The 24682-nt window shown below is 40.3% G+C and overlaps 1 protein-coding gene across 4 annotated transcripts; it reads left to right on the top strand.

Annotated features, from left to right (window-relative positions):
- Nucleotide 1: 1 nt before the first annotated feature.
- On the top strand, nt 2-24641 carry si:ch211-269e2.1 (cohesin subunit SA-2). 4 transcript variants are annotated; one of them, XM_023951183.2, is made up of 32 exons: nt 2-168; nt 470-554; nt 678-765; nt 1625-1786; nt 2369-2465; nt 2539-2615; nt 2707-2778; nt 3505-3709; nt 3792-3943; nt 4037-4110; nt 4200-4323; nt 4450-4548; nt 7690-7769; nt 7847-7954; nt 8025-8139; nt 8242-8359; nt 10673-10776; nt 10849-10941; nt 11060-11146; nt 11361-11561; nt 12547-12623; nt 12718-12805; nt 12884-12964; nt 13226-13318; nt 13417-13591; nt 15031-15167; nt 17457-17558; nt 18153-18304; nt 18380-18508; nt 18579-18763; nt 18833-18908; nt 18991-24641. In XM_023951183.2, the coding sequence occupies exons 2-32, from the start codon at nt 505-507 to the stop codon at nt 19106-19108; spliced, it is 3519 nt and encodes a 1172-aa protein (XP_023806951.1). In that variant the 5' UTR covers nt 2-168; nt 470-504; the 3' UTR covers nt 19109-24641. The 4 variants fall into 4 exon arrangements, with proteins under 4 accessions (XP_023806951.1, XP_023806950.1, XP_078795825.1 ...); XM_023951182.2 differs by having other exon boundaries at nt 18830-18908; nt 18991-21838; XM_023951184.2 differs by having other exon boundaries at nt 14-168; nt 681-765; nt 18830-18908; nt 18991-21838.
- Nucleotides 24642-24682: the final 41 nt, after the last annotated feature.

The following is a 24682-nucleotide window of genomic DNA, read 5'->3' on the forward strand; positions in this document are numbered from 1 at the left end:
AGGGTGTTCGACAACTTGACTGTGAGAGCTAGCAGACTGATTTTGATGGTAAATAAATACAGACGATTTAGGAATCAGAAGAGGGCTTTGAATTATTGTCTGTCAGCCATAAAACGCCAATCTACAAATGTGCGAACGGCTGGAAAACGATGAACCAGTTTAGAAAAGGTGCGTTTGGAACGTTCTATTGTAAGACTTTTGCCCTTTTAAAGCTTTTTTTTATGCTCGCTCTATTACCAAAAACAGCTGTGATGCCAATTGTTTGAGACGTTTGTATTGAATTTGATTAAAAGAAAAGAAAACATACAACAATTAAAGTCAGCATGATAAAAGTTCTTAAGGCGCCAAGCATCCCCAGTGCTGAAGTGTCTTTGAGCAAACCACGAACCAGCTTCCCCAGAGGAGGGGGCTTGCAAATAACAGTAAAACACTTTGAAAATGTAAATATTGGCACAAATTCTGTTTCTAGTTGCTGTACTTTTGAAGTGAAGATCTGAGGAGGACATGATCCCAGAGCCATCGGCTGCAGCCGCATCCAGGTCCTCAGAGCAGAAGTAAGACCCTTTCACACACATGATGAGGAATGCAAACTCTCTCATATTCACTTGCTTTTCTGAAAAAACAATCCACTGTATTTTAATTAAGTTTAAGTTTAGAAAATGACTGTTTTCTTTCAGTAGAAGCTCTCATGCAGAAGCTACCTCCTCTGGAGCTGTCACCCAATCAGGGGAAGATTCAGGAAATGAAAATCAGCAAAAATCTGTGGTAAGTTTTTTTATTTTTATGATTTAATTAAATTTTTTGTCAGTAGTCCAAGCTTTTTTTATTTTTTTATAGGTTAGGTTCAAGCAAAAATGACAATTAAAATAAAAGAGTAATTTAAACACAGGAAGATGTGCTCATTTAATGTACAAATATACAATCAGCTGAGCTGTTGGGACAAAAATGAGTTCTTTACACCGTATCTCTGGGATGTGTTCAAAGCTGCTTTTATTTCTAAAAATGGCTTAACTTTGTCTAAAGAAAAACAACAACAATGCGATAAATAGTTACCGTAAATGCTTACACACATTAGGCCTGCACAGTAAACCTCAAAGTTATCGTTATCACGATATTAAGCTGTGCAGCAATATGCATATCGCAAAAGATGACAAAAATGGCAATAAATGGTTAAATGTGCTAAAACAATCTTATGGCAGCTTGAAGTATTTAATGAATCAAATAAATCCATTCATGCATTTGAAGGATGGAGCTCTTTTATGTTAGATGTTTGCCTCCTGTGTTGACTAGGGTCATTTGGAGTATAATTTAACTTAAATTTAAATAAAATTGTTGCAGTCAAATGGAATTGACATGTTGCAAGTCATCATCATCGTAATATTGATCATTAATATTGCACATTTTAAGTTTTATTCACCACTAATTTTGATTATACCAATTTAAAATATAAACGTTTTACTTTGACCAACAAAGTTTTATGTCTTTAGATAGATTTTTCTTTAGACTCAACAACTCCATTAAAATTATGGCACCAAACTGGATGTAATGATCTTATTTAGTGTAAATTTACTGTAGGATGAGGGTTTAAAACCTTTCATTTAAGTGTATGATTTCCCCCCTCCAGAGACGGAGGAAAAGAGCCCACACATTCTCAGAGAATGTCAAGCGTAAAAAGGCAAAAGCCGGCCGCAGCAGTGTCAAAGCGGGGGGCAGACGTAGAAAACAGACGCATGTGGAAGCTGTCACCCTGTTTGAAGTGATGTCTATGGGCAAGAGCGCCATGCAGGTATGGGGGATTTTCCTAACCCATCTTTAGCATGTGACTTGAAATGCATCTGTTGTTTTTTGTATTAATATATACTGTTGGTTGACTGTGAGCTGACATTTTCTTTTTCCTGTTCTTTCTATTTTTACATTTTTGTCTTTTTTCTCCCCTATTACCTGTAAAGTTTTAGTGGTTTTTAAAGATTTTCCTGATGGATTATTATTTTATATTGAAACTTTTTTTTTATGGCTGCCAAAGCTTTATATGTTTTTGCAAACCACTTTGAATTGAGAGTGGGGCAACATTTAAAATATTAGGATAAAAATGAGCCCGGGACACTAAACAGCTGACAAAAAATGAAAATATCAAGAGTAATGTATATTTTTAGATTTGGGGAATTTTGGGTTTACCTTTAAAAATCAGTCATACCTGAACCTATATGGAAATATATCCAACAAGAAATAAGATGACAGTCTTTGTCTTTACAAACACTTTTGCTTTTCTTCTATAAAACCATATTAAAAGTGGTGAAAAACTAGAATAATGTAAATGATTAGTAATATTGCATAAAAACTCAGCATCTGCGTTTTCATGCTCCTGGAGGTGGTGATTGATGACTGGATTGAGGCGTATGGAACGGACAAAGACTCCTCCCTCCTTGATCTCATCAGCTTCTTTATCCAGTGTTCTGGATGCAAAGGTAAGCACCCCCCCCCCCCCCCCCCCCCATGGAGGTGATGCGGCTGATGTCTCCTGCGGTTCTTTCCCTGCAGGTGTGGTCACAGCAGAGATGTGTCAGAGCAAAGAGAAGCGTGGGGTTATGAAGAGCATGATCGAGGAGTTGGATGAAGTAACATGGTTTTATTTTCAACTGTCTGTCTGTTTTGTCTTGTTTTGTCTTGTCTTGTCTGGATTCTTATTAAGCTGATTGATTGTTGTAGGTTGCTGGTCTGCAGTATAAGAAGTTTCTGGCCTTCCCATGGATCCTCACAGTCACCTGGCCCCTTGATTCAGTAAATACCTGCTTAATGTTTTTGTGATTGTTTTTGTAAATTTATTTAAATTAAAAATAATAAGCAATTTAAATGAATTTATAGGTTTGGATCCTTGACTTTCAACATTTTGGTTAAAAACAAAAAGAAAAGTATTAGCACCCCAAAGTGTAAGAGTACTTTTTTTAAAAGTCTCTTAACAACTACTTCTTCTATTATAGGATTTTTATTTTAAATGTATATCTTTAAGTTAGATATTCTGTTCTTATCTGATGTGTTTTGACCTGCAGGGAAAGGTTTCTTGTTTATCTTTGAACTTCACTTTTAAATTAAATATGAATCAGTTTTTGTGTTTAAACTTTTATCATTTAGTGTAATTAAAAACTAAATACGAAGCTCATACATGACGCGACTGTCTTTATTTAAGGCTGCAAAGGCGTCACAAACTTGTTGACTTGAATGGGTTTTGCACACTCTCAGTTCTGGTAGAACATCTTTACACCAAAAATGTTTTATTTAAGCAGAATTTAAAAGCACATTTGAATTCTTAAAAATAACAGAAAAGGTGCAAAATGTATCTTTTACCGTTTGAAGACAGATTTATTTATTCAAGTTAAGTTATTATAATGAATATCAATCATTTCTGTGTTAAAATATAAAAATGCCAGCGTCCTTTTTAATGCAGTTTGATGTTATTGTGCTGTGTATGATGCCTCTAGCTTACACCAGCCTCCCGTTGCCCTGCAGGACAGTGCAGAGTATCCTCTCATGCAGTCCGGGCCGCACAGTCGCTGGTTCCACGCCGAGTTCTCTGAATTTGTGTCGGTGCTGGTGGCTCAGTGTCAGCACACCATCATCTTTGACAGCTACCTGATGAGCGCCGTCATCTCGCTGCTCAGTGAGCTGTCGAACTCGTATGTGCGCGCCTTCAGACACACCTTCACGCTCGCTGGTAGGACCTAACCACAAAGCAAAAATCTGGGCGTATGACTTTGAAGGTCAAAGTTATGGTTCTTCTGGGTTCTGTTGTGAAGCGGCGAAGCTGCTGAGCTCGCTGATGGGCGTGGCTCTCAGCCTCAGCGTCGGGGTGGAAAACAGCCAGAAGCTGTACGGCGTGCAAAGGACGAAGACAGCGAGGCAGAGGAGCCCTCAGCAGCTGGAGAGGCTGCAGAAGAAGATCACAGAGGTAAGCTGTTGCACGGTGGCTGTTCATTCAGGGGGTGCTAGACGGGTTTGTTTCATTTTTACCTGAAGCGTTGTGTGGCTTCTGTCTCTGAAGTTGCAGGAGAAGCGAGCAGAGATAGAGAGCATGATGGACGTCATCTTCAAAGGAGTTTTTCTCAAGAGATATCGGTGCAGTGTTTCTTAATCCACTAAGATCCCCACATGAGAGTTAAATTGTACTCAAAATTTTATATTTTTGTTTGTTTTTTGTGCTGCAGTGATGTCCTACCAGAAATCCGCTCCATCTGCATGGAGGAGCTGGGCCTGTGGATGAAGCTCTACAGCTCTTTGTTTCTCACCGACAGTTACCTCAAGTACATCGGCTGGATGATGTACGACAAGGTGAGCACCTGCAGTGTGATGCAGCTCAGGAAATCCAAAACTGGATGACAGAAATAGAAATATGTGCTAATATGTGATACTCGGATTTGAGAAATCAACTCCAGCCTCCTCTGTGGCATTTTCCAGACCCCGGATGTGCGTCTCAAGTGTGTGCTAGCGTTGCAGGGACTGTATGGAGATCCTGGGCTCCTTCCTAAACTTGATCTGTTCACCAGTCGCTTCAAGGTAAAATAGCTTCCTCAAAGTTTAAACAATATTTTCAGGAAAGGCAACTTTATTTTGTATATGGCACATTTTGTGTGCAAAGACGAGGGCTTTACATTAAACATGGAAAGAAACATTCAAAAGAAATATTGAGGGGGTGATCATTAAAAAAAAAATGTAAGTTAAAAAGAACTTAGTTTGAAGTAAGCTTAAAGTAACAGTGTAGGTGTGAACTCCTGAATACAAATTGATCAAATGTAGCTGAGAACAGGTGGGTTTCCGTATTTCAGCTGATCTAAGTCCTTCTAGAACAGTGTTTTTCAACCAGTGTGCCGTGGGAGATGGTCAAGTGTGCCGTGAGAAATGTCCCTCATTAACTGATCTAAAAACATTTACTATCTCCAGGAAATCAGCTCTTTGTTTATCCAAACAGGCCCTGATAAAACACTGAGAAGTTAAGAATATGAAACATCATAAAATTATTTTTTCTTTGTGTTTATATGATTCTATTAAAGATATTTTGATAAGAATAACGGGATAGCGCGATTTTGCTGCAGCTATAAGTGTGTAAGGAAAAGTCCCGCCCCTTTAACTGTCTCCACCAATCATTCTTGAAGGCTTAATCACATGTCATCAGTCTGACCAATCAGAAGTGGTTAAAGTATTCACTTCCTTGTTTCGATTTAGCGCAAAAAAGTCTCAGTTCTAACAAAAATACCAGCTAAAGCTCGTCTTTAGCGGTGTAGCTTTGCACAGAATCTGGTATCAGAGTGGAACAAGTGAACAAAACCATGAAGCTCAAAGACGCTGGTCTTTCTGCGGTCGGCGCATTACGGGCACTACATCTCCCATGATGCAGTAAAGTGACTGTCTTAGCGCACAATGAGTCTCTCCTCTTAACGTCTTAAAACAACGAACACACATCAAACAGTTTTTGAATCTTTTGACTTAATTTTTAATACATCTTTTAGAAAAAACAGCTGCAGCTTCCAGGGTTTTCTGCAACAATTATCACAAAAATGCATGTGAGGTTGCGGAGCGGCTGTAGATCAATACAGACTGAGCTTTTTTTTTTTTTTTTAATCTATTTTTTTGGATGCTGGTGTGCCGCGGGATTTTTGTCAAGGTTAAAGTGTGCCGTGGCTCAAAAAAGGTTGAAAAACACTGTTCTAGAAGTCTGTTCCAGATCTGTGGAGCGTAGAAGCTGAATGCATGTTCTCCATGTTTGGTTTTGACTCTAGGAACTGACAAAAGACCAGATGCAGAAACGGGGAGAGGTCTGAATGGTATGCACAGGGTCAGGAGGTCAATCATGTATTTTGGTGATAAACTTTTCAAAGCTTTATAAACCAGTAACAGAACTTTAATTTTTATCCTCTAACAGACTTCAAAACTGAACTGATGTGGTCTACTTTTTTGCAGTAGAGTTCTGAATAAGCTGCAGTTTCCTGGTTGATTTTTTTTTTTGTGGCCATCTTGTAGAAACACTGTTACAGTCGTCAAGTCGACTAAAGATAAACACATGAACTAGTTTCTACAGGTCCTGCTTAGACATCAAGTCTTAAATCCATGAAATATTTTTCTGAGGATAGCAGGCTGATTTTGTGACCGCCTTAATTTTAGTTGTTGTTCACCTTTCGGCAGATCCCTTCAGTGGTTGCCAAAGCAAATCTGCTTTTACTGATTCGCACAGGTGGTTTGAGACATAGTTTGACATCGAATTGTGACTGCCTTAATGTGTTTATCAAAATTAAGGTCTGTGCCCATCACTACACCCAAGTTTCTGGCCTGGTTGGTGGTTTCAGATGAATAAATTAAAGGTTAAACCGTTTCTCTCTAAAGACAATAAATTCAGTTTTGGTTTTGCTTAATTGAAGTACGTTGTGGTACATCCAGTCATTACTGTCCAAAATGCATTTACCAAGAGCCTGTACAGGGCCACGGTCTCCTGGTGTCTTTAAAATATATATCTGTGTGTCGCCTGTGTAGCTATGCTAACTAAGGTTGCTGTCCTTTATAACCTGGATGTAGATGTTAAAAACAAGCGGCCCCAGGATGGAGCCTTGGGGAGCTCCACATGTAATTTCTGTTGGCTCAGATGTGAAGTTACCTATTGACAAAATATTTCCTGTTTTAGAGATGCATCAAAGATGTTTTTATTGACTTATTTACTGTAGACATTTTTTGGAAGATTTTGTCATTATGGTGAAAAGCTTAAAACATCGTCAAAAATAATAATTTAATTGCTTAAAACAAGGAACAGTGTGGCTGTTTTCATTCAGAAGTGTTTACCTGTTGCAAAGCAGCAAAGAAACAGTCCCATTTAAACGTAAGGATTCACATGAAGCCCCCCGTTAAATCTGTTTCTCTATTTTCTAAAGTCCGTCTGGTACTGGGTCACAAAGGAACAGAATAAGCTAGTCCAGCACCTGGTTTTGCTGTTTTTCCAGAAGTTAGGATCTTTTTACTGACTCCTGGATCTGCCAGCACACCTATTTCGAAAAGGGCTGTTTTGGGTCAAAGACAACGTCACCATAACCTCGATCACCCGATGTCAATCATGTCCAGGTAGCTAATGGGCTTCAGGTCCCGCCCTCACATAAAATCGGACTCAACGGCAAAAGCAAAACGTCTGAATTGAAACTATAAATTGAGGACTGAAAGCAAAAAGGAAAAGAAATGAGATTGAAAAAGTTGAAAACAGAAAACAGCAACATAAAATTAAAATTTCAAATTTACAATTTAATTTTTCAAATGTTAAATGTTTCCTTCAAGTTCACGACGATGTGTACTTACGGGTTTAAAACTCTTTTTAATTCTTTATTTCAAATTTACAAAGGGGTTTTTCATTCACTTAAGGCTGATCCTGATTTGACCCCCCCTTCATGAAAGTGGTTGCAGTAGAAGTCAGGCAGGCGGGTTTTGTAGTAAAGAAACACTAAAAGGTTTTAATGTTTTTTTTTTCTTTTTAGCAAACAGAGGGAAAGATGAATGCATTTACAGTGGTAGAGACATTTTGTGATGTAATTAGCCTTAGCATTTACATTCTTGTGTAATTTACTGGTATTAATAAGGTCAATCAAAGCCAGAAGTGTGTGTTAACTAGTTGAACCCTTAGGTTTGAGTGGTTACATCCCATCAACATTTCTATCCAACTATCAGGATCGGATTATCTCCATGACACTGGATAAGGACAATGAGGTGGCGGTACAGACCATGAAGCTTCTGGTGCTTATCTCTAGGTGAGCTTCTTTTTTTTTAAGTGAATTTTTTTGGTGACAACCTGCATGAACATCTCCTCGGTCCATCTCATTCTTAGAACATCTGAGGATGTTCTCACCCCTGAGGACCACAATCGGCTCCTCCAGTTCGTTTACTGCTCACAGCGCCCTCTTGCTGCAGCTGCAGGGGAGCTTCTCTTCTCAAGGTACACACACTTCAATCGTTAACAAGACAAGGGGAACTACTTTTGCCACTGTCTTTATTTTATTTGTCAGGCTTTTAAGTGCTGAAGGTTCTGAAACTCTGGATTCCATGAATGAGGAGGACACGCCTGCACAACAAACCTACACCAGGCTAAAAGCTTTACTGCGTTTTTTTCAGGAATCTGAGGTAAAAACAAGGATTTCAATTGAAGTTGCCAGATTTGGCTCCCAAAAACCCTTTTTTCATGTGTTACTGTGACATCATTGCTTTTGTCTGTACGCGCCTCAGGCACACACGCATGTTGTGTATCTTGTGGACAGTCTGTGGGACTGTGGGGGGGCTCTGCTGAAGGACTGGGCCACACTCACATCTGTGTTGCTGCAGGACTCGTCTGCTCAGGCTCCAGGTAAGAAAACAATATAGAAAAAATTAAAGGAGTTTAGCAACATAAAAAAACTTTTTTGACAGTAAAAGAAGGGAAACAAAGCATCTAGATGGCTTTATTTTTTCCTCAGAGGAGGACATTACAGCAGGAGATCGCTTTCATCCGGCTGCTGCAGAAACTCCTACATCTGCCTGTTTTAACTAATATAAAAACTGTTCTGCTGTCATGCACGTGCCTGTTTTAGCAAAGCTTTTGTTTTAAATAATTCTGATCAATCTTCTGTAGATGGTTACAAATGTATTTACTTTTTGTTTTATTTTGAAAATCTGCATGTGCTCTAAACTGTTCAATGAAAAAAAAGCGGACAAATTTGACATTTTTGAAACAACATTGTAGGTTTGTTTCGCTCATCTATATAATAAACTATCACAATGAAACAAAATGTAAACTAGAATGATCTGCATTTAAAAAAATGCAAATAAAGGAATAATCAAATTTGAACATAAATAAAGTGAAAACAGCACAGTAACAAAAAAGATAATTTTTGTGAAAATTGCAGCGCCGGGTCTCGAACCAGTGAGCTTCTGCTCCACAGAAAGAAGCCAAGGTTTTCAAGGATTCCCCTTGTATTCAATGGAGGCAAATCCTGGAATATCTTGAAAAGTTCATGGATTTGAAGGACCAAAAGTCATATCTGGAAAAAGCTGAAAGAGCTGAACATTTTAATAGTTGAATGGTTAAAATAGCTGCAAAAAATGACGGATGTTACTATAATAAGGAAAGAAATGAAGAGAAACAGGGAAACAAGGGGTTGAATGTTTTATAGCATTCAACCAATAATTGGCACACAGAAAAAAAGACAGAAATGATCAAAGTTCACCATAAAAACAGTGAAAACATCACAATAACAATAAAGATATGTTTGTGAAAAATGCAAACAATGGGATTCTAACTGGCGAAGTTGTGCACCGCAGCTCACATAATATGCCATTACGCCACAACCAGGTACAGTGTACTGGACATATAATCGGTATAATCCTGGAATGACTTGAAAGGTTCAAGGATTTGTTGGACCAAAAGTCATAGCTGGAATAAGCTGAAAGAGCTGAACATTTTAACAAGTTGAGTGGTTAAAATAGGTGAAGAATTGCAGAAGTTGAGCGGCAAAATATGGCGGAAGATACTATAGTAAATAAATAAAGAGAAACAGGAAAACAATGGGTTGAATACTTTATAGCATTCAACCGATAAATAGAAAACACTCTTCACTTTAGACCACACGTGTCAAACTCAAGGCCCGGGAGCCAAATGTGGCCCGCCATGTCACTTTATGTGGCCCGCGAGAGCATAAAAGTTTTTAATTTCTTAAAATACTTTTTTGGTTTGTTGATAAGCTCTGCTGCAGTTGTAATTATTCAATATTTGCAGCTCTTATGTGTGTATGCAGAGAAATTGTTGTCATCAAACCATCAGTTGGATGCAAGGCTGTGTGCAGCCTTTTTTTTTTAAAATGTTACACTATAATACATGCTCTTTCTTGCTCAGTTTTATGTTATTTTTCTTTATTCACTTGGACAGTTTGATCCTTCATTAATGGAGTTATGTGGGTTTTAACAAGCGGAAAAAAATTAAAAGGATTTATGTTAGAGTAACAAACAAACATGTTTTTCTATGCAACTGTAATTGTCACTTTAAAAATATATAATATAAAAATATAATATAAAAATATAATCAATAACTAATGAGTTATTGATTATAATAATATTTATTTTTCATTACATTTAGTTACATGTATAAGTTATATCAGGCCCTTTGAGGAACAGCCGTTATGCTGATGTGGCCCTCGGTGAAAATGAGTTTGACACCCCTGCTTTAGACTGTCTGTGTGGGATAAATGGCAGTTTTTGGGAGCAAACACAAACGTCTCAGTTTTAAGCAAAAATGGTTTGTAGTTGAATTACTTCATTGCGAGGTCAGATGAAAAAATGGTTTTGAATAGATAGCTTTGTAACCAGGATTAGATATCATAGGAACATTTAAGATCGGTTAACTCTAATCTCAATTTCCCTTCTCTACTTCTGTGCCGGTCCCAATCCCGGTTGCTTTGAGAAGGTTGCGTCAGGAAGGGCATCCGGCGTAAAACATTGCCAAGTTTACCATGCGACTTGTTCGCTGTGGCGACGCCTGATGGGTAAAAGCCGAAAGAGAAAGAAGAAGAACTCTAATCTCAATGAGAGCTTCTAGCTCTCAGGTTCCTGAGAAAAGAACAAATCGGAGAAATTTTGTTATATGAATCGGACACTTTTGAAAAATAAATCGACGGTCCTCTGGCAGGTTTTACATCAGCAGAACAGGCTGTGCTCGTGGAGATCCTGGTTGCGTCGGTGCGGCAGGCCTCAGAGGGACCGGCGTTGGCAGGAAGGAGTGGAGCAAAGAAGGTATGACTTTGTTAATGTGATTAGACACACGCCTTTAATCATAAACGAAACATTTATGCATCTGTGCTCCAGATTCCGAATGCTCGGGAAAAGAAATGCCAAATTGATGAGTGTCTAAAGCTCACCCAACATCTGCTGGTGGTGCTTCCTCAGTTACTTTCCAAGGTATTGTTCCGTGCAGAACAATCCAAATAAAACCCAGCTGCTGTCAGTTTGATCTCTGTTGACATTTTATTGTGCATTTTCTTTGGATAAGCTCTGTTCTTTGCCATTGTTTGTGCAGTACTCCTGTAGCTGTGATACTGTCGCCTCGTTGATAAGGATTCCTCAGTACTTCCTTACGCAGAGTCCAGAAGCTGAAAACTCTGAGGTTTGCAACAATTTCTTTTCAATTTCATCCTGGACAAACAGTTAAAACCTGTTTTTTATTTTCTTCTTGACAGAAACAATAAAAATATTGAATTTGGTAAATATATTTGTGAGTAATGATGCTGTCTCTCTGGCGTATCAGTTTACACCACAAAGAGGAAAATATGAACCCATTCTGGGGAATTTTTCTCATCTCTCCCTCCTCACGTCGGCAGCTGGTCTGCAGCCTGATGGCAGAGATGGCGGCTGCTTTGGACCGCCACTCGAGCCCTGCAGTTCTGGAGGCAGCAGCGCGCACTTACCTCCATCTCTGTGGGGAGGGGGCAGCCTGGGGCTCCGTGGCCAGAGCTGCCAGAGACTCCCTGGTGGAGACCTGGGTGGAGCACCTGAAGGATCTGCTAAAGGACTCACTCTGCGTAAGGGCAACTGTGACACAGAAGAGTCCATATCTGGATGAGGATTTGCTTAGAACCGAATCTGAGTATTGATACCAAACACCAAGTTTCTGTAAATCTATGTTTACAATACTCACAATAAGTTAGGGACACTGTTATATTACATGAGTTCTTTTCCTATTTGGTCTGAATTTTCAAGAAATGTTCAAAAGTTCATATTCATTACTAATAATGAATGAGAAGAAACCACCATTTTCATTAGTCATGACAATAATAAAGATAAACCCAGATAGAAACAATTGACCATAGTGAGTATTTCCACCATTTTCAGCGATGACAGCTTGACAGCGACGTCTCGTGCTCCAAGATATTTGATTGATTTGGTTTATTTCAAGCCTTAATTGTAGCCAATGCAAGAAAAAAATCCCACAGATTTATCAAACTCATTAGAGAAGGTCAATGAGGGCATTATTGCTTAAAAAGGAGTGGAAAAAAGCGAAATTATATAATCCCACCCCGACAGAGTTATAGTTTTGCATCGTTGTCACAGTCCGGTTTTGATCAGATCAAGTGCAGATTAGTTTTTTCATGATGTTGTTCCACTCTTCCACCAGTGCTACAGGCCGTTCTGCCGGGCCACCTTGGGGATGGGGTCCAGTCATCCAGTCTCTGCTTCAGCTGGGTCAGGGGTCATTGCTGGCCAAACCATAGCTTTTTATATCCACTGGATGTTGAAATTGATGCCTCACTGAAAAGGTGTTTCTTTTAGAATTTTGGCCCCAAAAGGTAAAGCACGGTGCAGAGAAAGTGTGTAGAAATGAGGTGTGGGATCCCCGAAACAGTTGCCTCCCTATTCCAAAAATCTGTGAAATGAAACAGTGTGTATACGACATCCATTAAGTTTTTTTTTGGCAATATCTCCTACTTATTGTGAGTGGTGTAGACAAGGCAGCCACCGAGTCTGAAGGTATTTCAAATGTCCCTTTAAGAAATCCTTTTTTTTCAGGAGGACGGTTTCTCTGCTGATGAAGAAAGGCTAAAAGACATCGAAACCACCATAAGGAAACTCAGGACTTTTCACAAGTAATGGCTGTTTTCCATAAGCTCACAGTTGTTGCCTCACCGCTTTGCGATGTCTGCGTGATGCGCCTCCGTGTTCTTCTGCGTGTTGCGGCAGCTGTCATGACCTCAGTGGGTGGAGTCTGTTTGACCTGCTGTCTCCTCTCCTGTCCGAGGACGTCATCTGCAGAGGAGCGCCTGCTGAGGTTATCATGCCTGCATGAACGACCACACGTTTTCACTCTTTTGGTCAGTTTGACTCTTTTTTTTTTTCTTCTTCTCAGATTCTTGAGGAGGTGCTGCAGTGCTTGTCATTCACCCTGCTCTGGTCTCTCAACAAAAGCAGTGAACTTTTGACCTGCAGAGTGAGTTACCTGGCCTGGTGTGAAAACATAGTCTCAACGTTTTTTTCCCCTTTTTAAAAAAAAAAAAAGAAGCTACTGAAAGTTGATTATCGATTTTATTTATTTCAAATATAGCTTTGTAAATCCATCTCAGTCCTCAACACTTTATTCATTTACTTTTCGTAATCATTCATGCAATCCTTTACCTATAATATTGCTTTTTTAAAACTTTAGATTTGACATAATAAAGAAAAACAAAAGCATCATATTTGTCCACTATAGGAAAAAGCTGTAGCTCAGAGGCTTCAGCTGCGTCTCTTCTGTGAGTGGAGTCATCGATGTCTTTCACACAGCAACCACAGGGTGAGGAGTCAGGTACGACAGGAAGCGGCACACACTCGTTACGCCATCTTCCATTGCCGTCTGCGGCTTAAAAACTCTTTTTTTAAACGTCTGGTCATTCTTTGCTGTAGGCTTTTCTGGGTGTTTGTGACATCCTGACGGCTCACTCGTTCCAGCTGCACATTTGGGATCCCACCTGCTTCGGTCCTCTGCTCTTCACACCCAGTCCCAAACTGCAGAGGGCGCTGTTGGCCTTTGCCTGCACTCACGTCTTTGTTGGAGCTGATGGTGACAGCCAGAACAAAGGTAAAACTTCAGCAGACTTCATCTTTTAATTTGTTGATGGAAAAAATATATGAAGCTACTTTTATTTTGCACACACCTTGACATATTCTGATGAAATAATAAAGGGGTTAAAACTGGGGGTGGTTAGAGAAAAGCGTTTTTTGTTTTTGTTTTAATGATATGAAAGGGAAATCTTTCCAGAAAAACTTCTTAGCCACTTCAGAAACCCAATCTAAATGCAATTTCAGTAGTAAACACACATAACTGTAGCAGAGCAAGTCTGTAAAGCAGAATAGAATAAAACTTTATTTATCCAACAAAGGGGAAATGACCTTGTCACCATAGCTTTATTCAAAGCAGCAGATATGTATTAAATAAAACTAAAAATATTAATAGCAACAGCAGTGGCTACAAAAGGTGACAGGAAGAAAGATCTGTGAAAGTTCTCCTTCCACAGATGCCTCAACATGGCATGCAGACAGTAGAATGGAATAGAAATGAGTTAATTCCTGTAAATGTTCCTTGTCAGAACTGATGTTGCACAGTAGGTGGCACTGTTACTCTGCAGATGATCCCCAAAAGCGCCGATGTGTTTCAGGTCCCTGTAGTAAAGACATGAAGGTAATAAATGCATCGCCACACGTTTCTCTTAATGGGTAACTCCCCAGTTCCCTTCCGACTGTAAATGCGTCCTGACTTCCACCCTGACCCCACAATTGACCCCTAAATTCAGACTTTGTTAATATCCTTAGATTGAAACGCGGCTGAATCCTTTTTATTGACGCATATCAGGCCTGCCTTGTGCAAACGGATGCAGCTTGCAAATTGCCTGTTTTATAATGAGCAAAGATGAAATAAACTCATGCGGTTTTCCTGTTTCTTAAGTACTTTAGGGACTTTGTTAACTGTAAAATGCTGATATCTTTAAAATAGCTTTAACTTTTGCAGACATATTGCATCCAAATGCAGCAAAGTCCAGAGAAGTCGACAACTGGACTAGAGGGACTCCTAAATGTTCAACCAAATGCAATCCAGGATTATTGGTTTTTGAACATGTAATAAAAAGCTATTGTTTTATTGGATCTGTCTGGTAATGATTTTGTTATATAGACAGAGTTTTCTATTGGCTGCTGGATCAAAGATCAGCGGAGGGCACGGGGGCGAACTTAAATCATCAGTGCACGGCAATGTCTTTCCGTGAGAAAATCCCATTAACTCTGGCTCACTTTTATTAAAGATTGAAGCCACATGGTGTCACAACCACAGCTCCAGTCCGATGCTATCCTTTGTCTCCACCTGCTAAAGCCATTGTCTTAAGACCGGCCAGAACAGCCTCCGCTCTGTTCTCTAAGTTTTACGATTTCGAATGAATAATCTGCTTTTTTTCCCCGTCACCCCCTTTCCCCCTCTATTTTCTTGCTTCACATCTAATCAAATAATGATCTCCCTCCCTCCCTCAGTGGGTGAGAGCCTGGACGAAGAGAAACTCGAGAAGCTCCACAGAAGAAGAAATCTCCTTGCGGCCTTCTGCAAACTGATAGTACATGGAGTTCTTGAAATGAGCATGGCAGCTGAGGTCTTCATGTTCTACATGAAGGTGAACTTCCTTCTTAAGGAGTTTAACATGACCTGTTGACATTCCTGTGAAGGAGAGTTGTTCTTTTACAGTTCTATACATTTCATTTATCTACAATTACATCATTTCTAAGAAACATCCACATATTTATTTTGTGATAACTTAAAATTTTGACCTTAACCCAGAAGAACTTGGACCCATTTTTACTTAAAATTAAAGTTATATTGGATAAACCACAGACTAAGTGGACCACTCAACACAATTCTGATGTTTTTTTGTTAAACTGAACCCAACCCATCAGTTTAACAAAAAAACGTGTCTTGCTCCGCTCCATTCTGATGGATCCGCTTGTAGATGTCCAGATCCATGTACGTCTTTGTTTTCCTCATCTGAGCTGACAATCTGGCTCAAAGCCGTGGACAGCTGCAATTTTGCTCGCCACTTCTGTTGTTAGGTTTGGGGGATCAAGGGGCTGTAAGCTAGTGGGAGAGCGTGTAAACAGAGAGCTCAGCTATAGGGGATTTGGAAGGTTGGGCGGGGTTTGTCCGCACCAACGGTCCTGCCTACAACTCGGAGGTCAATATCGAATGAACTCCTGCCGCGCTGCAGAGACTGTCCTAAAAAAACGACAGCTTTTTTTTTTTTTTTTTAACTTGTCCTGTCCAACAGCTGGCCAGACAGATGAGAGCTGAGGGCCTCTTGTGTTGGACATATTTTACTTTAACAACATGGGTTATTAATCTTCAGACAAACCAGAGGTATGTCTGAATAAACCACTTTTGTAATTGAGGCCAAACTTTATTAATTTAATCATAATGGAAAATCTTTGGTGTTGGACCGGACGGAAAAGGAAAGGAGGGAAGAAGAGAGATGGATGTTAGAGGGGGGGGGGGGGGGGGATAGGAGGGTGATCATAGGAGGGGGGGGGGGGTAAAACCATGAAGCAGCATAAAGCAACAAGCTACTGAATGTTTATCAGTATGGTAAGGTTCAGCTGTAATACAAATCTCAAATGTTATAAACAGCTGCAAAAATGTCCACTTGTCAACATGTACACAATACAGATAGTGTTCACACATGCATACTTATGCCTTCAAGCCAACTAGTGTAAAATATTTCATTCAATCAAAACGACAGTTTTTTAAATGTAATTCATCATAACATAAAGACCACTGTGAACACTTTGAAAATAGATCAAAAGATGATTGGACTCGGTCTTTAAATTACTTTTGCGAATCCAAAAGAAACAGAAATGGTGGAGCAGTTGACTGCTGATCAAAAGGTTGCAGGTTCAATTCCTGCCCTGCCTGCCTCATGTGTCTTTGGGCAAGGCACTGAACCCAACAATGATCCTGGTGGTCTAGCTAACACTGTGCTTGGCAAAGTACTTCATAAGTACAGTATACGCCATTTACAATATACAGTCTTTTAAGCAAATGATTGAACCGGTGCAGCATTGCAGAAAGACTTCACTTTGGAAAGTTGTATTTATTTATGTGGTTTTATTTAACATTGGGAGTTGGGTCATCTAGACCCACTAGATCAGTGTTTTTCAACCTTTTTTGAGCCACGGCACACTTTAACCCTGACAAAAATCCCGCAGCACACCAGCATCCCTAAAAAAAAAAAAGCAGAAATTCATGGTCTGTATTGATCGACCCCCCCCCCCGCAATCTCAGCTCTAGCTGGTATATTTGTTAGAACTGAGCGACTGTATCAGCAGAATTAAGAACAAGGAAGTGAAGACTTTAACCACTTCTGATTGGTCAAACTGATGACGTGATTAAGCCTTCAAGGATGATTGGCGGAGACAGTTAAAGGGGCGGGACTTTTCCTTACACAGTTATAGCTGCAGCTAAATCGCGGTACCGTCATTCTTATCAAAATGTCTTTAATAGAATTAAATAAACACAAACAAAAAGTCATTTTAAGATCTTTTATATTCCTAACTACTCAGTGTTTTATCAGGGCCTGTTTGGATGAACAAAGAGCTGATTTCCTCGAGATGGTAAATGTTTTTAGATCAGTGAATGAGGGCAATTTCCCACGGCGCACTTGACCATCTCCCACAGCACACTAGTGTGCCGCGGCACACTGGTTGAAAAACACTGCACTAGACAGTGCTCTGAACCTTTTTTCTCCAATGATTTGTGAACCTCACTGGTGTCCATGGATTACAAGAAATCTTTCCACCTTTATCCACCTTTGTCATGGTAGGGAGAACACGTCAATGTAAGGGTGGGGTCATCTAAGATAGCACAAGGGTTAAATTATTACTACTGATGCCGTTTTGTCTTTATTTATTTCCAGTATATCAACGACTTTGGAGACATTATCAAGGAGATGCTGTTCAGAACGAGGCAGACGGATAAAATCGAGAGCGCCCGCACGCTGGTGCTCTGTTTGCAACAAGTAAATCTGCACTTTTGTGAAATTCAGTCAAACACTATAACGTTTTTGCATAGATGGTCGGGGTCGCGACTTATACTTACATGCAACCTTTATGTGATTTTTTTTTTTAATAAATAGGCTGATGTGTTTGTTATTTTGCCACTAACAACCACTAGAGGGCACTATAGGTGAATCCGTATTTGCTACTGACAGCAACCAGACGAAGCAGCCCCGCCTCTCGGCTTCATGGTGACACAGCCGTGATATAAAAGCGACACAGATGATGATGAAGAATGCAATAGATTTAGTGATTTGAAGTGATATAAAGAGTTTGGTTGACTTGTTAGCATGTTTTTTATGCTAAGGTTATCTGAATAGTTGTTTATATGTTGCACTAAAATGCTAGATTCTGGTATTTCATGTACCTAAATCCGGTTATGGTAGTGAAGTGTAAATATATTTAGTCTATTATGTATTTTGTTATTCTGATTGCCTTTCAAGATGAAATGTCTGTTCCTGTTCTCATATTTTGTTAGATACATTTTTTCTTTGGCTGACTTTTATCGTGGTATGTCCTCCAGTGGTTCCACTCACGCTTCACTTCGCTCTTTCTAGCTGTTTTTGCGGCTAAAGCAGGAACAAGTGCGTGGCGCCGGTGCCCACCCAGGGCTTCAGACATTCACCACCATCAAGGAGCTTGCCAGGAGGTTTGCTCTCACCTTTGGCGACCTTGTCAAGTTTCGCGAGTGTGTCGTCATGATCCACAGGTCTGCAGAGGCGCTCATCTCTCCAAGCTTTAGACGATTGCCTTTTTCCTGAATTTGTTTTTTGGTCGTGCTCAGAAGCGGCATCGAGTTTGCGTTCCAAGAGTCCAGTCAGACTCCTGACACAGCTGCACCTGCGTATCTCTCCTATCTGACCATCCTCAGTGAATTCTCCAGTAAACTGCTCAAAACAGACAAGAAGACGGTGTAAGTGCACACAAAAGGCCATCTAAGAAACGGATCTGGTGTTTGGTAAAGCTTTGTTCTGCCGATGTAGGTTCTCCTACTTGCAGAGGCACACCACTGCTGCACACGCCCACCTCAGGGAGGAGTCCTGGAAACCTCTGGTCCACTATCGAGCCTCGTTATTGGCTGACATAGAAGATGCAGCATCGCATGGGAGCTCCGACAAAAGGCCCTGCTTCCAGAACCGCTCTCCCTCTGTCAGACAAAAACATGAAGGTACGGCACGATGCAGGCTTTTGTCTGTGTTGTTCCAGAATTTTTAGGATGTGTCCATCTGTTCAGCAGGAAACAAGTCTCCTTGTCAGATCAGTTCTTTCGACTCCAAAGTTGGCAAAACTCACAGACCAAGCATCGGTTCGGGGTGACTACTTCTGTTTTGGTTAGTGCTCGCTCCCCTTTGTTATGTCATCTTCACAGCCTTTCTTGTATCTTTACATCCACAGTCATCAGGTAGATAAGGATCCGCCCTCTGCTCCTCCTGCAAGAAGCCTCAATGCAGACGGATCCAACTCCAGCTGTAGCAATGAGGCAGATGTTGGAACCGTGGAGGTGGAGTTATGAATGAGGGAAGTTCTCACCTCGTGTTACATGTTCTGTTCAGACCGCAGCTAAAGACCAGTGGCTTCATTTTTCCTTCCATGGAAAGATTTCAACCACCCTTTTTTTTTCTATAAGATAAAATGAAAGTTCAGATGGTCTTTCAGGTTTAAGCCACGTTGACACCAGCCGGTGCAAAGCGCGTTCATTTCCAATGAAAAGCCTATGTGAACCGGCATAAATGCCAGTTTTGGGCTTCTGCTTTCAAAACCCTCACGGTCAAATGTCACTACTCAAGTTTCTACGACGGTTTTTGGGCTCTGCGTTCAAATCAAGCATCCATTGAACGCAGCTGGACTTAAAATAATACCTGGAGTATTATCAGGACCATCAGTACACTTCCGTGAAATTGAGTTTAAAGGTAGTTACAATTCCAATTTTTGTATAATCTGGGATAATTTCTGGTTGTTTGACCACAAACTAAAGAGATTATGACATAGTCTGCTTTAATTTGGACCGCAAATGCTCCAGTAAAACCATTTCAGTCTGTCATTGCAGGAAAAGCTGTGCTCGCAGATCCACAGCTGACGGCTCCTTCCTCATTCTAAACATCTTGTAACCCTTGTGCTATCCTAGGCACTTTAATGTTGGGAGTTGGGTCATCTAGACCCACTAGACAGTGCTCTGAACCTTTTTTCTTCAATGATTTGTGAACCTCACTGGTGTCCATGGATTACATGAAATCTTTCCACCTTTATCCACCTTTGTCATGGTAGGGAGAACACGTCAATGTAAGGGTGGGGTCATCTAAGATAGCACAAGGGTTAATGAAGGAAGAGTAATGGCATAAGGGAACCATGCCTCTTTGTCTCCAACCTATATATTGGATCTTTCAAATTTGTTTAACAAAAAAAAAACCTGAAATATTGGGCGTGCAAAATGATTCAGCCCCTTTACTTTCAAGGCAGCAAACTCTCTCCAGATGTTCAGTGAGGATCTCTGAATGATCGGATGTTGACCTTAATGACTAAAGATGATCAATAGAATCCACCTGCATGTAATCAAGTCTCCATGTGAATGCACCTGCTGTGTGAGAGTCTCAGAGGTCCATTTAAAGCACAGAGAGCATCATGAAGAACAAAGAACACTCCATGCAGGTCCGAGATACTGTTGTGGAGATGTTAAAGTCGGATTTGGATACAAAAAAGATTTTCCAAGCTTTGAACATCCCAAGGAGAGCACTGTGCAAGTGCTGATATGGAAATGGAGGTAGTATCAGACCACTGCAAATCTACAAAGACCCGGCCGTCCGTCTGAACTTTCATCCCAAACAAGGAGAAGACTGATCAGATATGCCGCCAAGAGGCTCATGATCACTCTGGATGAACTGCAGAGATCTACAGCTGAGGTGGGAGAGTCTGTCCGTAGGACAACACTCAGGCGTATACTGTACAAATCTGGCCTTTATGGAAGAGTGACAAGAAGAAAGGCATTTCTTAAAGATATCCATCAAAAGTGTCGTTTAAAGTTTGCCACAAGCCACTTGGGAGACACACCAAACATGTGGAAGAAGGTGCTCCTGTCAGATGAAACCGAAATCCAACTTTTTGGCAACAAAAACTACAACACAGCTCATCACCCTGAACACACCATCCCCACTGTCAAACATGTTGTTGGTGGCAGCATCATGGTTTGGGCCTGCTTTTCTTCAGCAGGGACCAGGAGGATGGTTAGAATTGATGGGAAGATGGATGGAGCCAACTACAGGAGCATTCTGGAAGAAAACCTGATGGAGTCTGCAAAAGACCTGAGACTGGGACGGAGATTTGTCTTCCAACAAGACAATGATCCAAACATGAAGCCAAATCTACAACAGAATGGTTCACAAAGAAACATATCCAGGTGTTAGAATCCAATCGAGAATCTGTGGAAAGAACTGAAACGATCTCAAATGCTCTCCATCCAACCTCACTCCAGCTGTTTTTAAGGAGGAATGAGCAAAAATGTCAGTCTGTCGATGTGCAAAACTGATAGAGACAAACCCCAAGAGACTTACAGCTGGAATCACAGCAAAAGGTGGCGCTACAAAGTATTAACTTAAGGGGGCTGAATAACTTTGCACGCTCAATAGTTCAGTTTATTTGTTAAAAAAGTTTAAAATATCCAATAAATAAAGATTCGTTTTATATCTTTATGTTTGCAGCCTGAAATGTGACAAAAGGTTGAAACGTTCAAGGGAACAGAATACTTTCGCGAGGCACTGTAGGTGTGTGACATCATTCTGGTTCTTTATTAAGCTGCTTTGAAGGCAGTTTTTTGCTTTATGCGGTCATAGAGACTCAACCCCCCCCACCCCCACCCCCAACCCTAAAATGAGAAAACAACCCTGACAGTCGTAGGAGCAGGTGGGGTAAGAATCACCATTTGACCTTCACCTGTCAATCAAAAGTACCAAGTATAAAATCTAACCACACAGTCCAAAAAGATTCCAGAATAAAACAGTAAGTGTGTGTATTCCTGGACGGTTTTACATTAGGGGGGCATCAGTGACTGCTGTGTTTGGGTATCCAGCCACCTAGTGGTTACCTGTTGGACTGACCTGTCTCCAAATGTTTTTTTTTTCTTTTCTTCTTTTTGAGTTTTTCACAAATTTTCAAAATTACAACAATAACAGATTACAAGAACAATTTGTGGACATTTTTAAGCTTCTTTTGGTAAACAAAGTAATAAAGGTGGACCAGACATTGAAACATTTCCCTTCCCGTCCCTGATTTTTTTTCTAAATTTAGAAAAAACATATCTCTCATCCACTGGATGTGTGTGGGGGGGCTGTTTGCTTCCAATTTAGAGGAATGATTCTGCATGCAGCTACGTTTGTGAACTCAATTACCCCAAATTCAGATTTCACTTTAAAGTTTGGGGATTCCCCGAATTCCAATGAGGGGGTCCCCTGGCTCCAAGTTTTTGGCTTTCAGACTGGAGCAGACAACAAAAACGCACAAAATCACAAGGAAGAACATATGTTGTTTCTCTTTCGGCTTTTCCCATCAGGGGTCGCCACAGCGAACGAGTTGCACGGTAAACTTGGCAATGTTTTACGCCGGATGCCCTTTCTGACGCAACCCTCTCAAAGCAACCGGGCTTGGGACCGGCACAGAAGTAGAGAAGGGAACAGGGAGCAGCCCGGAGTCGAACCCTGGTTTCACGGATGGAAGGCGCCGCAAACCAGCACGAGCTAAACCAGCTCACAAGGAAGAAAATATAAGGAGGAGCTTTTAGTGTTTGCAGTAGAGACAGACTTTTCCGTCTAAGAAACAAACTGGAATTCTGTCACTTTAAGCTGTATTGTAATGGATGAACGTAAACAACAGTTTACAGGTGAACTGAGAGTAACCACAATTAGACTTGGTTACCCAACTAGTGGTTTACCTAAGGGTTTTTAGGTTTCTGCAGTGAAGCTTGGGAATATTTAGCATTCATGTTAACACTAAAGCATTGTGCAGCACCGAACACCCCACTGCCAATGCACTGAATGTAGAGAACAGACGTCCATTCAGCTGTGGATCTGCAGCTCGTTTATTCAGAATTCTTACATGATAGATGAAAAAAGAACATCAAACTTCTCTCCTCCACATGAGCTGCAGGAGTTTCAATATCATTAGCTAACAATGTGAGGACTTTCACATCACTGTCTGAATCACGGTTTGGTGGAAAATGAGAACCTGGACGGTGAAATCTGGCTGTGATCTATTACATTTCCTCAAGTGCCTTTCCCAGATGAAAGCCCAACAGGGACGTATTTATGTCCATACAACAATTTTGACCTGAGAAAGCTTTTATTCGTTTAACACTGTTGTTGTTCAGTGTTCGCATATTTTCAACCCGAGTTTTTTGTCAGTTGTGAACCGTGGATCCACCATCTCATATCTGCTGTTTGTTCGTGCGTCCATGACTGGAAATGATCTACAGTGGGGCAAAAAAGTATTTATTCAGCCACCAATTGTGCAAGTTCTCCTATTTAAAAAGACAAGGGTAGCCTGTAATTGCCAACATAGGCATAAATCAACTATGGGAGACAAAATGAAAAAAACAAAATCCAGAAAATCAGTGTCTGATTTTTAAAGAATTTAGTGGTAAAATATGGTGGGAAATAAGTATTTGATCAATAACAAAAGTTCAACTCAACACTTTGTTCTATACTCTTTGTTAGCAATGACAGCAGTTTTCTATAAGTCTTCACAAGGTTTTCACAAACTGTTCCTGGGATTTTGGCCCATTCCTCCATGCAGATCTCCTGTAAACGTACTGGCTTTAGCAGGGGGACACGTCTGGCACTGCAGCGTTTGAGTCCCTGGTGGGGTAGTGTTACTGATGGTAGCCATTGATACTTTGATCTCTGCTGGTCATTCACTAGGTCCCCTCATGTGGTTCGGGGATTTTTGCTCACCGTTCTTGTGATCATTTTGACCCCACGGGGTGAGATCTTGCTGGTAGCACCAGATGGAGGGAGATCATCAGTGGTCTTGTATGTCTTCCATGTCCTAATAATTGCCCCCACAGTTGATTTCTTCTCACCAAGCTGCTAACCTATAGCAGATTCAGTCTTTCCAGCCTGGTGCAGGTCAACAATTTGGTTTCTGGTGTCCTTAGACAGCTCTTTGGTCTTGACTATGGTGGAGTTTGGACTGTTTGAGGTTGTGGACAGGTGTCTATTATATAAGTAACGAGTTTTTCTTACAGAAGAAATTACAGATCTGTGAGAAACAGAAAACTTGATTGTTTGTAGATGAACAAATACTTATTTTCCATCATAATTTGTGAATAAATTCTTTAAAAATTTAGACAATGTGGTTTTCTGGATTTTTTTTCTCATTTTGTCTCTCATAGTTGAGGTAAACCCGTGATGAAAATTACAGGCCTCTTACATTTTTTTCAAATGGGAGAACTTGCACAATTGGTGGCTGACTAAATACTGTAAATGTTGAAAGGTAGCATCCAGCTACGATCTGCTCAGTCCTGGTGAGTGTTTAAATGAACGCAAACGCAGATGTGGCGTTATTGGAGCTCGAGCGGTTGGTCACTTTTTTTTCATGGTGAAGTAGAAAAACAATCCGCCACAGCCAGTTTACACTGATGCTTCATCTTCAGAGCCACAGTTAAGGACCAGAATTTCATCTTCATTTTCTCAGGTTTTTAACATCACAATTCATTCTTGTATATTCCTGTTTCATAAATATATATAAGCTTGTGACGGTGTGGCACCGTCAGATGATGATGGGACCCACACTGTTTATTGAAATGTAAAAGCTGTATTTAAATGTTTAAATGTTAATGTAAAACACTTTTTTGTTGGAATTCTTACCCTGTTTTTACAATTAAACCCTTGTATTGAGTTTGGGTCAAACTGACCCATGTTCACACTTGAAAACAAGTCAATTTGGACCCAAACACATAAGTCTGAAATCGGGTCAATTGAGAATGGTGCTTTATTTCCATCCAGGTTCTCCTATATTTTATGTAACTTATTTTAAATAAAGGTCCAAATAAAAAAAAAAAATTGTTACTTTTCTCTTAAATTAACCATTGTAATCCTTGATT

The sequence above is a fragment of the Oryzias latipes genome, chromosome 21 (genome assembly GCF_053564925.1).
Source record: "Oryzias latipes strain Hd-rR chromosome 21, Olatipes_Hd-rR_3.1".
NCBI lineage: Eukaryota > Metazoa > Chordata > Actinopteri > Beloniformes > Adrianichthyidae > Oryzias > Oryzias latipes.